The sequence below is a fragment of the Hippoglossus hippoglossus genome, chromosome 3, assembly GCF_009819705.1.
Source record: "Hippoglossus hippoglossus isolate fHipHip1 chromosome 3, fHipHip1.pri, whole genome shotgun sequence".
Taxonomy (NCBI): Eukaryota; Metazoa; Chordata; class Actinopteri; order Pleuronectiformes; family Pleuronectidae; genus Hippoglossus; species Hippoglossus hippoglossus.
In genome coordinates, this window is record NC_047153.1 from 26,347,459 (window position 1) to 26,361,796 (window position 14,338).

Consider the following 14,338-nt stretch of genomic DNA (forward strand, 5'->3'; position numbering starts at 1 on the left):
AAAGTAAGGACATACAGGTGCATCTCAATAAATTTGAATATCATTGAAAAGTTTGTTTATTTCGATAATTAAATTCAAAAAGTGAAACTCATGTATTAGATAGATTCATTACACACAGTGTGAAATATTTCAAGCGTTTATTTCTTTTAATTTTGATGAGTGTGGCTTACAGCTAATGAAAACCCAAAATTCAGTATCTCAGAAAATTTGAATATTGTGAAAAAGTTCAATGTTGTAGACTCACGATGTCCCACTCTAATCAACTAATTAACTCAAAACACCTACAAATGTTTCCTGAGCCTTTAAATGGTCTCTTAGGCTGGTTCAGTAGGATACACAATCATGGGGAAGACTGCTGACTTGACAGTTGTCCAGAAGACAGTCATTGACACCCTCCACAAGGAGGGTAAGCCACAAAAGGTCATTGCTAAAGATGCTGGTGGTTCACAGAGTGCTGTATCCAAGCATATTCATAGAAAGTTGAGTGGAAGGAAAAAGTGTGGTAGAAAAAGGTGCACAAGCAACAGGGATAACCGCAGCCTTGAGAGCATTGTGAAGCAACGGCCATTCAAGAATTTGGGGGAGATTCACAAGGAGTGGACGGAGGCTGGAGTCAGTGCATCAAGAGCCACCACGCACAGACGTATCCAGGACATGGGCTACAACTGTCGCATTCCTCGTGTCAAGCCACTCCTGAACCAGAGACAACGTCAGAAGCGTCTTACCTGGGCTAAGGAGAAAAAGGACTGGACTGTTGCTCAGTGGTCCAAAGTCCTCTTTTCAGATGAAAGTACATTTTGCATTTCATTTGGAAATCAAGGTCCCAGAGTCTGGAGGAAGAGTGGAGAGGCACAGAATCCAAGTTGCTTGAAGTCCAGTGTGTCAGTGATGATTTGGGGAGCCATGTCATCTGCTGGTGTTGGTCCACTGTGTTTTATCAAGTCCAAAGTCAACGCAGCCGTCTACCAGGAAATTTTAGAGCACTTCATGCTTCCTTCCGCTGACAAGGTTTATGGAGATGCTGATTTCATTTTCCAGCAGGACTTGGCACATGCCCACACTGCCAAACGTACCAATGCCTGGTTTAATGACTGTCAAGAGGAAGTGAGAGACACCAGACCCAACAATGCAGATGAGCTGAAGGCCGCTATCAAAGCAACCTGGTCTTCCATAACACCTCAGCAGTGCCACAGGCTGATCGCCTCCATGCCACGCCGCATTGATGCAGTAATTCATGCAAAAGGAGCCCTGACCAAGTATTGAGTGCATATTTATATATGAACATACTTTTCAGTAGGCTGACATTTCTGTATTAAAAATCCTTTGTTTTATTGGTCTTATGTAATATTCAAATTTTCTGAGATACTGAATTTGGGGTTTTCATTAGCTGTAAGCCATAAACATCTAAACTAAAAGAAATAAACGCTTGAAATATTTCACTCTGTGTCTAATGAATCTATATAATATATGAGTTTCACTTTTTGAATTGAATTATTGAAATAAATGAACTTTTCCATGATATTCTAATTTATTGAAATGCACCTTTATAGTAGTATAGTAGGCATATATGGAGGAACACATACTAAGTTGGGTTGTTTGCTGCACATCATCCCCAAATTTCCATTTCGGATCAGAAACTCACCATTTCCCAAAAGCCAGCATGTTGTTCCATCCCACCGCTCAGGAGTTTGAATACAATGTATGAAAGGTGGAAGGAGTGAAATTCTTAATTTCTTTGACATGAGGACAATTTATACAAGGTCAGTGGGTACAAATTATTAGGACAATTTACTCTTAATATGTTAAAATAGTTAAGTTTACTTACCTTAAAGAAGATACAAAGAACTGAACAATTCCAGTAGCCCTCAACCTACTTTGAAGCACTCAAACAAAGGTTTAGATGTTCTTCACAGTTTTATTAACCTGACTGCATGGATAGCCAAACTGCAAACAACACATTTTCTTCTAGTATCACTATATCAAAAGTTTGAGAGTGACTGAATACCCTGAAAAATTGCTATTGGCAACATAAAAAATGGGTTTTGAAACTGGCGTTCACACAGCGCCATTCTGCATTTGTAAGGAGTAACGTTGACGGTAACAGTCGTTCTGAAAGAAGCAGTTCCGACAGGAGCAGATACATAATGCCTCCAGTAAAAATGGGCCTTAAATGCTCCATAGTGACAAAATGTCTGCTTGCAGCCGTCTGCATAAGCAACGCGGTTCATTTCTGTGAAGTTTGCAATGGAGTACATAACCCTTCAATGTCTGAAGCGACTTGCCACAGAAACTACAACTTAACATTTCTCTCAACCTTGCGTAAAGTTAGCTAACAGTAGCTACAGTTTAACACAGCATGCCCTAACAGACGATGCAAAACAAAAGTCAACTCAGAAAATGGCTAACGTAAAGTTAACTCACCCTTGAAAACGGCAAAATGCGACGACGTGGATAACAACAGCTAGCAAACACTCAAGTTACCGTGATTTCACACACAAACAGAGCTTCAAGAAAGCATTTACTTTCAGACTGGAGGACACTTACCTCAAGAAGGAGTATTTGAACCTCAGGATTAACGGCGTTGTGCCACCTGTAGTGTAGTTTTACCCAAAGAAAAGTGATGCTAGGCACGGAGAAGTGGCGCTAACTGCGAGCGTTGACCGTTAGACGTGCTCCGAAATTCAAAATACGTCAGTGTTGAAGTTCACTCTCTCTCCGCATATATGTGGTTGAAACTGACTGTCTCCACGTATCTCACTCTCCTTCTATCTGACTTTAGTTTACCGTCTGGCTGTACGTTCGTTTGTCTGTCTGTCTGTCTGTGACTCTTCTCTCGACCTGCTCCCGCTCTTTGCCGTGTACTCCGTAACCGGAAACAGTTAAAGCACTCTCCAGGTGCATGCGAACAAATATTCCACTGCCACATACCTACAGCAGTGTTTCACAGGCTGTATGGCAGGTCAAAAAGGAAAAGAAATAAAATATATATCTACGCGTTTCGAAGTTTGTTATGCAAAAGTTGTATTATTAGGAATTATAGTGCACACATTATCATCCTTGACATCATTTATTTTTAAAGTGTCCTTTTTAAAGTGTCCTTTATTTGTTCTGTACCATTTTAACATATATATATTTAAACATAGGCTATGTTTTACCTTGAACTCAGCATTATTTAACAAATATATACTATATTTTCAACATACTGTGTATAATGTGTTTTTGCTGAATGGTGAACGGTTTTGTTCTGTAATTTTAAATGTACATATCGGAAACATATGTAATATAAACAGAATAATACCGTTAATTTGAAAGCAATTACATGCTTTTGAAATTATGGTATTTTCTCATTAATTTAACAAAAAAAGGGAATTTTCCCAGTAAAAATATATGTTTTCTACATATTGTAACTGTAAATTTCAAAGTGGTGTACTGTTTCTTGGTTTAGCAGAATTGAATGTATCTACTACAGTAATATACTATTTTACATGTTATGGTCTTTTACTATTGCTGTTTCACAGGTTTTTACCGTACATTTTACTAATATTTTTAACAGTGTAGTTCAAATCCCACAGTCACAAAAAACAAGTAAAGGTCACATTAACTAAATGAATAACTAACAAATCAGTAGGACTTGTTGTGTTGTTTTTCAGTGCATGGCCTCCACTATTAGCTTCTCTTCTTTTTCTCTCGTCATTTTTTTTTTTATAGGGCTTATGCCAAAATGCTAAAACAAGAAAAGTCTGGTCCTTTGGCTCTGCCCGTAGAGATTTAACTCAAACTATGAGATCATTGCCTCCAGTGCAGTTCTGCCTCTGAGAAATGTTTGTTGCACATTGTACTGTAGCTACATGTGATGATGATACTGTTGTACATTGTGTTACTCGAGGTAAAAGTGTCTGCTAATTACCTAAGATGTAAAATTTTATATGTTATGACTTTAGTGGTATACTCAAGACCTTGAGGCTTCGTATTTGTTTTCATCTCTGCTAATGTGTTCAGCCAGCTGTCCAGGGTGGCTATTTTTTTTAAATCCTCTTCTACACAGTGCATGTGCACACTTAGCATACATCAGACATCATGTTTGATTTTGCTTTGCTTCTATTTTACATGGCCTAAAGGGGGAACTCTCCCAATAAATTGTGAACACCTCTTGTTTTTCTCTTGAAATTTGCATGAACAATTTCATTGTTTTTGTCACAACATCACATACAAACACATACACAGTAGCAATGTCTACAAAGACCCTGTTTTGCAAAGTAAGGTTACCATGTTGTGTTCAGGAGGTAAAATGCTATTCAGCATTGAGTCAAGTTCAAGTCTTAATTTTTTTTGTTGGGAATTCCAATGAACCATGAGATGTGATCTGTTTATGTCTGTTTTGTTGTTTGTCTGTTTTTTGTTTCTGATGCAAGTTAAGATATGCACAGGTAAGAATCATAAAAAAGGGGATGGTTGAATTCCATTTCGCTGCTTCAGGTTCAAGGCCCTGGTGGTGTTCATGCTGACCCACAGTCACACTGTCACACGCTATGAAAACAGTTTTAAATTTCATAATTGATGAGACAGACTCATGATTGGTGTGTGCAGACTCTGGCTTCAAATGCACAAGATGGCATTCGTATACAGAGTATTTTGGCTTAGTTTCTGGAAAGTGGTAGGAAGTGGAGACACATTGTCCATCTTCATATTCAGTCTTTGTCATGAAGACAGAAAATCTAGACACTGGATTAAACCTACACTTGTGATTGCTGACTACTTTTAGAAAAACAAGCATTTAAATAGTCTTTTTAAATTATTCAGAATAAAAGGTGAAGGGGTTCACACAGTCAGAGCTCTTTCACATTTTCATGTCTGGCAGATGATTGGTCAACTAAACATACTGAATCAGAATAAAAAACAACAAAGTGCTCACAAAGTGTTCAGCACTTTCTCGAGATTTGCCTTGTTGTTAGGAGTGGTAGACAATCGACTGGTGAGGGTTCTCTGAGTTGTGTGGGAGGTAAATCTTAACCAGGGTGAAATTTCGGGTTAATTTGGCACAGGACACATCATCAGTAGTGTGTGCCCTTGCATCACTGGGTGTTTCGGCCTTCCAACACTCCACAAGGGTGGCCCGCTGCAGGATGATCAGTCCTCAGCTTGTATCCCGTGCTCAACCGTTCCCGAAATTTACCCTGTCGTTGAAGCCTGCAGCCGGCTAAAAGGTTGACAGGTGGGATTTCTAAAGTGGTTTATGCTGATGTACTTGGGGCCCAGCCCGGATCCTTTCGCTTGAGCCAAATCACTGGCTGCTTCTTTCTGCCACCTCTGAGACTGCTCCGATGATCTTCCGCAGAGCCTGACCAAGGCTTCCGAGTTCTTTCAGCAGTCTGATGGTAGACAACGCCACAAATCCTCTGCATCCCACTTCCACTGGATAAACTTTGGTTTTCCAGCCGCGCTGGTTCGCTTCTGCTGCTAGCTCTGCATAGCGCAGCTTCTTATGCTCGTAGTCCTCCTCAACCGAGTTCTCCCATGGGAGTGTGAGCTCTATGATGTAAGACTGCCAAGTCTTTTCTGAGGTTGGTGGAGGCAATCTCAGGTGGAAGGATTAGTTGTTAGCCGATGTCTGCCAGCATCTTTCAGTCTCGGGCCCTGCATAAGTGTCCTGCTTCTGACTTGGGGGAAGTTTGTTTGGACGTTTTTTGTCCTTCTCTGACAAAGGTTGTTGCCTTCAGGGGATTGGTTGCTCTAGGTGGCAGGGAGTTGGTCGCACTCCGCTTGATCTCTTAAGCTGATGCCAGGCTTTTGAGGACCTGAATGTGGGGCCAGGTGTATCTGCCTTGCTTGAGGCTGGTCATACTGTGTTTAAAAGTTGCTGGAGTTGGGCAGAGGGCACAGGTTGGATCCTTGCTGTTCCACTGATGGACATTCTTTGGTGATGGAAGCACGTCATACGATCTTGCTTGTTTCCATTTCAAATAGCTCCCTCCAGCTGATCTTTCTCCTCTCCACACCTTCCCACCGAATCCATTACCCCTGCTTGGCAAGAGAGATGGCCTTTGTACTTCTCCCGATCTCCTCCTGTCGACGCACCTCCTCGACCACCAGTGTTGTCCGCTCTGACATTGCAGCCTTTCGCCAGGTTGGTTCGTTTGCTTTCAGGCTAAATCCCCCTCTTCCCTGCTGGACTTGCCCTACAATGTCTGTGTGCCTCAGGGCTGATGTAGCAGTACTGATGGTCTTGTCTCTGGAGTCCTTCAGGCCACTTCATGCAAGGTTTGTGATGCTGTCGTGGTTGTCTTGTGTGCTGTGCTCTCCTTGTCCGTAGTCGTTTTTCGTACTTGGGTCTGTAACCATGTTGTCAATCATTGAGCCATCTTGCGCCTCTGCTCTCGCAGGCCCTAGAGGTATGTTCCTTTGTTTACTTTTTGTAGCATTTAGCGGGTGTCTCCAACTAACTGAACCAGCATTGGGGACTGCTGTCATGGGTATCTAGCCAATGAAAGCCCCAGTGGGGTCTGTTCCCTCCCGTCAGCTGTCTCTCCAAGCTGTCACACGGACTTTCCCATGTTGTCAGCTGCCCTTTCACAGCAGTCACTGGACGTGTTCAGAGGATCAGAATCCAAAAACACAGGACAAGATGTTAGAAAACTGTCCCTTGTGCCAATAGGTGGTGAGAACTTTCTCGAGATATGCCTTGTTGGTGGGACTGGTAGACGATCGACCGGTGGGGGTTCTCTGAGTTGTGTGGGAGGTAAATCTTAACCAGGGTAAAATTTCGGGTCAATTGGGCACAGGACACACCATCAGAGTTTGTGGGACTCTGAATCTGAATCCTTAATGTTGTCAGGCACACCTGAGCCTTTCCCGCTGTGATTGGTCAAATGTCTGCTGTGAAATTTGTCTTTTGAAAACTAACAAAATTACTATATGATGTAATCTAGCAACATTTAAAACTTTTTGTGCAGGCCAGTTACTTTCCATTATAAATAGTTGTCAGTTCTGGTGAAAGCTTCTAAAAGATGCCAGCTATTATGTAAGTAATACATTGAGCTGCTCTTATAACACAGCAAACTATCAGAGAAAAACAACCGTATTACAAAGAAAGTAAAAAGTGATATGGACACGGTGTGTATATCATTTTGCTATTTGGTACAACAGGTGCTAATCCCTGATTCCTAAAGTTAATGTGATAACTATTTCCCGAATATACAAGTACATGAGGCTCCGTGCGGAATTCAACAGCCACTCAGTACAGGGGCACCAGCAATACATGCACTTCCACACGCTGACTACAATGTACAACAATGCATGCCAGATTTTGAACCATCAAGATCGCTGCATTATATCTTAAAATATTTACTACATTTTCAAAAACTGCTATATCTCGCAATGTTTAAAAATTTGAAACTACAGAATTGCACAAGAGCGCATACCTCCAAGGCCAAACAGTCCCATTAAATTCAATCAATCTGCACCAATTTTCAGACATAAATAGATATAGGGTAAATATGCCTGATTTGTTTTCTTCAAGATCCATGAATTATTCCCTGGGAAATCAGTGGAAATGTCAAAATATGCACTCAAAATGTTAAGGAAAGTGAAAGAAAATTCCTGGATACTCCTCCTGATCTGCACCAAAATTAACAGGTCTTTTTGGGGTTATGGCCCATCCTTCCACAAAATGTCAAGGAAATTGGTCATGTAGTTTTTGTATGCCTCTGCCAACGAGTGCAGGTTGTGTGTACATATTTCTACATACTTTTTTTCCAGATTCATATTAGGTCACTGTGACTTTTGACCACTCAAACGTAATCACAAAGATTTTACTGTAGAATTTTTTGACAAAATCAAAGGCAAAGTTGGGCTACTTTTTCATAATGGCATACATTAAATATTATTTTAAAAAATCCTGGAGAGATACACAGTCCCATGGTTAGTCTGTTATTTGTACCTGTTGTGATCTTCTTGACCAGCTGGTCGGTCCACAGACTACGGGTACCACACACCGCTCTTTTAAAAGTGTCATCTTGACCCCAATGTGAGACGCTGTAACCTGGGACAACAGAGGGCTGTGTTTGTTGCCATGTTGGCTTGTGATGAGATGGTGAACTGACTTCTTTGTGCTTCTTCACACAATGTTTGGTGTGTAAGTGTGTACGTCCCCTGAAGTTTCTGAGATTACTGCAATGATCATTTTGTTGAGAATATAGGCCCGGAGTTTTTAGTGCCAGTGCTGTCATTAAAGATTTAATGCAGAATCCTTTAAACGCACAGCGACATCCAGCAAAAAAAAAAACACGGCTAACATTACAGGTTGCAAATGGTAATTGGTGGTTGATTGTACATCAGTTAGTAAGATTAACAACATTTCCAATGATGCTGGCTGGACATTGACTTGTAACTTATTTTTACATTGAATGTACTCTCAGTATGTTGTCATGAATAATTATTACACATGCATTCATGTAAGCGCAGGAATTTGCTGTTGTCTCTTAATATGTTTTGTTTGCAAATATCTTAATTTTTTTAAGTAACTTGCAACTATAGTGAGATAGAAAATAACAGTGGATAGTAGCAAAGTATTTGCCTCTAAGATGTACACTCAAGTGATGTAATCCGTCACATTTGTATACAGTAATTGAGTAACTTAGTTACATGAACTTAGTTATAAACAATGAAAATAACAATAATAATAATAAAAGGCTTATTTATTGGTGATTGTGATTGGTGATGGTGATATGATGTGATTCGATTTCAGTTGTTCTAGTCTCAGAGTCTGTATATAGTCTTGTAGATGGGTGACAGAAGTTCATCCTCCTTGGTGGAGGAGAGTTTCAATTAAATCAATTCGGTTGTCTTTGCATAATTCTGTCACACAAACAACCGAACAGACAAACAGTTATGAAAACATACCCTCCTCGGTGGCAGTAACAAACATTGGCAAGAAAACTAAAATAGGAATAAAACCAATAAATATCTTTGTCACAAAACAATTATTTAAAAAAATTATAATTAGCAGCAATAAAAATGAAAATTCATCATCTGACATCTTCGACATTTTACTGACATCTTCAGTATCCACTAGATTTCAGTCCCCTGTCATACCTCCTCACATTTGCCCAATCACTGCAGCGGACAGCTGTTCTCCGCCCACACAACCACATATAAATCCACACTCACTTATCCCCCACAAAAAACATAAGCCACAAGCCGCTACCAAACCCCAAACCCAAACAACAAACAATAAACCAATGTCATCATTCCCCTCCATTTTTTTGATGTGTGGCCCATGTGCCAAGAATTTGAAACCCTTGCCTTTGTTGACGTATTATCTTAAAGTCAGAGTGCCTTTGATCAGCGGGATCAGACCTCAGAGGGGAATGTGATTAAAAGTGACATTCTGAATGCCGGAGAACTCTGGCAGCAGGGCGGATTTTCCACGCAGTGTGAAGTCATAAGCTCATAAAAGACATACACCAGTGATTCAAACCATGTAGCCCATGCCCACTATTATAATACAGAACTCTCTCTCTCTTTGTCCTTTTATTTTTTTTACTCTGCTCACACACCATGCCCTCACTCCTTTTCTCTGGTACACATCCTTTCTTTTCATTCTCATTTTTTTCCTCCGCTGGTTGAATATGTGCTTTGCTGGATGACTTTCAAAGCTACTTGTTCCACTTTCTTACATTTATGCTAATTGGAATGCAAATATGGAGGTTCCATTTTAAGCTGCTGGTTTTAGGAGATGGTCCGGGGATGAATGACAGTGTATTGACAACCATGGCTCACCACTCACACTGTCAGAGTTTGGAGGGATTTCCAGGGATGAGGAGTTGGCAGCTAAAGGACAACCAGTGTGTTTCCTCTCGTCTTGACTGAATGACATTTCACACGGGTTTTTTTTTTTTTGTTGCTTCAATTGCACACTGTAAGCTCAAGTAGTGAGCCTTTGAAGGGGCTATATGTGCTGAGGCTGAACAGTGGGCTCTTTTACACTATGTGTGGTGTTCAATGTGTGCACACGAGTCTAATCTCTCTTCACAAAGAAGCATAGAGGAGGAGCTGCAGTGAACTGAATAAGCCTTAAAGCCTGCACTGATCAAATGACTTGCCCGGCAAAGACGTCTTAACACACACTTACCTGGGCGAAGACTACTGTTTTATATCTACATTATCTGTAATGAATACTGAGGCGTACTCGGCTTGATTTCAGCAAAGGTGAGGACATCGTGGCTCTGAATAACCTGAAGTTCATACATGCCAACCTGCTGTGAAATGTTTTGTCACTCATTCGGTGAAAGTCCCTGTAAAAAGAAAATGGAAAACTAAATTCTGAATTCAAAGGTCTTTAGCATAAAGAAATCAACTGCTGAAGAAATGATTTTAAAAGCTTTGGACAGAATTATTCCTTTATGAATTAGGGCTGTCACTTTTTATTTAAAATTCAAAGATTAATTTAGACTTGGGGGGGGGGTATTCAAACTGTAATGACCTGTTCAAATTGAAAATATACAGTCTAGGCAGCTGAGGAGGCACCACAGATGAGCGTAGCAATGTCAAGTGTTCAACTTCGTAAATTTTTAGGCTTTTTATGAAAGATGGTAACACATTGAAACTAGAATGTCACTAAGTAAAGCACATGCCTCCACCAAGGCCCAACAATCCCTTTATAAAAATACATCTAAATTCACTAGATCCAGATTTTTATTTGGATCTGCACTAAATTGAACACGATCCATGAATTATTCTCTGAGAAATCAACGTAAATGTTGAAAAACAACCAATGTTAAAGAAAGTGAAAAAAAATCCTGGATCTGCATCAAAATGTTATCGGTTCTTTCTTGACATAGTACTTTTTGAGTAATCCTGCTAACTAACAGACAGACAAACAAACATAGATGTGAACATTAACCTCCTTGGCGGAGATGATGAAATAATAATGTTAACTGTTATAGCATATTCTGCAAGCTGCCATATGCTTTAGCTCTCTTCTAATGTACCTGCTTGCTGTCAAAGCATATACGTTGAGAAAATGTTGGGAGATATGGACAGGGTCTATGGCTACAAAATGAGTTTTGACACCTCGTTTTCAGTAAGAACAAAGGCTAACAGAAGGTCATGTAAGTGGACCATAACTTGTTAGGTGTTCTGGTGTTTTGTTGATGCCTTGTCATTGACCTACACAGAGGAAAATGGTGGAACAGTGGAAGCGAGCACAGAGGAACTGTGGGTAGGCGATGTGGAGGTGGTGGCAGAATGAGCCGGTGGCGGAACAGAGGCCTGTTTTACATTGATGGGAATGAAACAATGGTCAGAGAGATGCAGAGGTGGGACTGTTAGTCAGTCTGGTTCACAGTTTCAAATGAGAGTGAGGTTAAGTTCTTTGCCAGCTCTGTGACTCAGAGGGCTACAAACCTTTTTAAGGGTCAAATGAGCAAATCAGAGACAGAAAGTCAACAGAGTTTGGGATTTTCATATCACGATCATGAGTCACAGACAGCTGCATTCACTGACCTTTTCCAACTTGTGATCCACCTCACACATATCCACATGTCTGAGGATGTGAAACACTACTCTTGAATTTATTCTTCATCAAAATCTGTGGAAATCACTGTACCAGTTTGCAGGGTCCAATGAATGAAGGCGTAATTGTGCTTTATATTGAATTTTAGGACATAAGTGGGATCAGTTGGGTGTTATAAACAAGTTAGGTAACGGCCTCTCTGGCTTCAGTCTTTCCTCTAACTCACCTTGCTGTGTCTCCACCTAATCCCCTCTCACTTTCCACTCACTCAGCATAATGAAACAAGGCTTAATTAGCCGTGAATAACTCCTGCACCCTAGTAAATAAAAAACTCACAATAAGCAATGATAGAAAACATTTTACATAGATGTTAATACATAGACGTGATGTGTTTATTAATGCTGTTTTTCGTTTGTAGTTTCCGTTGTTAACCCCTGGTAAGTGTGTTGTTAAACCCTGGTAAGTGTTATTTTTACCTGTTGTGATCTTCTTGACCAGCTGGTCGGTCCACAGACTTTGGCGACCACACACAGCTCTTTTAAAAGCCTTCTCTCTTCACAAGACCACTTTGTGCTGCAGAATGAAATGCCATGATTACTGAAAGAAATGATGACCCGTAAAAAGCATAAAGGCTACTTCATCATGCAGCAAGACAATGACTTAAAACACACAGCCAACAGAGGTCCTAATCAGGCAGAGGCTGTGGAAGATTTCGGCCCAATCCCATTTCACCCCTTGGCCCTACCACTTAGCCCTTCCCCTTCGTTTTGTGCATTCACGTGTAGGGGTAGGCTGTCCCAATACCTGTTGGGACAGAGGGGTAGGGATAAGGCGTAGCGCAAAGGCTGGCACCCGTTCCCCGGGCGGGCCGGGGGACGGCTCACCGGCCGGAGGGTAGTTTTTGGGGAGGACCGGTGTGGCCCTTTCTCTCCCGGACGCCCTCTTTCTATTTTTCCCGTGCGGACGATGGGACGACCCGTCCAAACCGGCTACGAGTCCCGCGTCACTCAGCTCGGCGCCTCGCACGCAAATGAGCCACGCAGACTGGATGTAAACACGGGAGGACGACTAACAGGGGAGGACTCGCTCGCTCCCTCCCTCCCTCAGCATCCGTTCGTGCCCCTGACGGAAGATAAACTGTTATTCGACTCTAGATAAACGTATAAAGCATAAATAAAGAAATAGAGGAGGATATATTAAGCCCTTATGTTTAACTCTGTGATGGGCGTAAATAAAGCAAAATATTAAGTTGTATATATTATAGTGTATATATATATATATATTTATAGTATTTATAGTAGTATAAATAAATAAAGCTGTAATGCAACTACATCCCTTTCACCTACATTTTACACACCTACTGGAGCCTATATGATGAAAAATCGCAACAACACATGGGCAAGATGTGAAATGAGCAGTCTGAGAAGAGTGTAAAGAAATAAGTATTTTTATTCATAAACAACGACAACACACACACGGAAGCTCGGTTGCCGTCGTCATTCTCGTAGGCTCTTCTGTTTCCTCCTGAATAACAAGGAAAGAGACGAGAGTCATTCCGGTGCGAGAAACACACAGGATATGAAGAAAACACAGAAAGGAAAAAGGCAAATACTCAAACACACCTCCTTCTCCCTGTGGCCGTATTCTCTGGTCTTTGGGTGGCCACAGCGCTTACAGGTGAAGTGTTCGCATCTTTTCCTGCTCTTGGTGGGAAGGCCGATCTCCTTGGCCCGCCGCTGCTCTTCCTCCCGGACCTTCCTCTGCCAGGCGGTTGATCTGGGCACGGCAGTGGCGGAGGTGACAGCGTGGGCTGCAGTGGTGGAGGTGACAGCCTGGGCTGCAGAGGTGGAGGCGACGGTGTGGGCTGCAGAGGCGGAGGTGACAGCGTGGGCTGCAGTGGTGGAGGCGACAGCCTGGGCTGCAGAGGTGGAGGCGACGGCGTGGGCTGCGGAGGCGGCGAGGATGTTAAATAGCGGCGGTGCCGGGGGCCCTCTGCGCTTGACAGCCTGGCCAGAGGCGTCCTCTGGGAGAGAGAGCGCCAGAGGCCGCTCAGGCCGCAGAGGCTCCTGCAGCAGAGCCCTGTTGGCGAGGTACGGCCCTCCTGGTGTATGCTGCACAGCTCCGAAAAGACGGCCTCCAGCAACCTGCTGGCATCCGGGAACTGTGCAGCTCCCGCGCCCTGCCCGAGATACGAACTGCACACACAGAGAGAGAGACGTGTCCCGCGTTACAGACGGTAGTCACATAAAGCACCATCTATCGCATACATAATAAAAAATATACAAATGGAAGAATGTGAACAAAAGACTATAAAGTGAATTTACCGCGTCACGCTGTCCACGCCGGGCGTGTGGGTTGTCTTGGATCAGCGGCTTTTGAAGCGGCCCTTGGTCAGCTGCTTCTGGTGGCGTGGGGGGGAAGGAGATAGGGGCCTTGTCCCTGTCTGACAGCTTCTGCCAGAGCTTCTGCTATCTGCCTCACCTGCCCCTGCGTCACGTACAGGTGGTCACACAGCTCCACGAACGCCTGGGCCAGATGGACGGCGTGCTGGTACCCACCGTGTCCATCTGGACCAAGTACCTCCTGCAACAGACAGAGGTCAAGCATTTAATACGCGCAGCAAATGGCCCCTCCCTCCCTCCCTCCCTCCCTCCCTCCCTCGGCTGACTCGACAAGGCTTACTTCCTCCTCCGCAACGGGCGGGCGATGAGGCCTGTCCCGCAATATGGACTGGATCCCAGGCAGCTCCTCTTGAAAGCCCTCGTCCTCGTCCTCCTCATCATCCTCCTCCTCCTCATCGTCCCACTCCTCTTCCATCCCATCCGC

At 42.7% G+C, this 14,338-nt stretch overlaps 1 protein-coding gene across 1 annotated transcript; it reads right to left on the reverse strand.

Annotated features, from left to right (window-relative positions):
- Positions 1-13,008: 13,008 nt before the first annotated feature.
- Positions 13,009-14,086, reverse strand: LOC117759362 (chitin-binding lectin 1-like). Its single transcript, XM_034581433.1, has 3 exons — positions 14,009-14,086; positions 13,135-13,578; positions 13,009-13,036 (listed from the first exon to the last, which is right to left on the reverse strand). The coding sequence occupies exons 1-3, from the start codon at positions 14,077-14,079 to the stop codon at positions 13,009-13,011; spliced, it is 543 nt and encodes a 180-aa protein (XP_034437324.1). The 5' UTR covers positions 14,080-14,086.
- Between the last annotated feature and the right edge of the window lie 252 nt (positions 14,087-14,338).

Coding starts and splice junctions, on each gene's coding strand:
- LOC117759362 (XM_034581433.1), bottom strand. CDS start 14,079: ATGGACACGGTGGGTACCAGCACGCCGTCCATCTGGCCCAGGCGTTCG. Junction 13,579..14,008: donor AGCTGTGTGACCACCTGTAC/GTGACGCAGGGG, acceptor GCTCTGCTGCAG/GAGCCTCTGCGGCCTGAGCG. Junction 13,037..13,134: donor ACGGCCACAGGGAGAAGGAG/GTGTGTTTGAGT, acceptor CTTGTTATTCAG/GAGGAAACAGAAGAGCCTAC.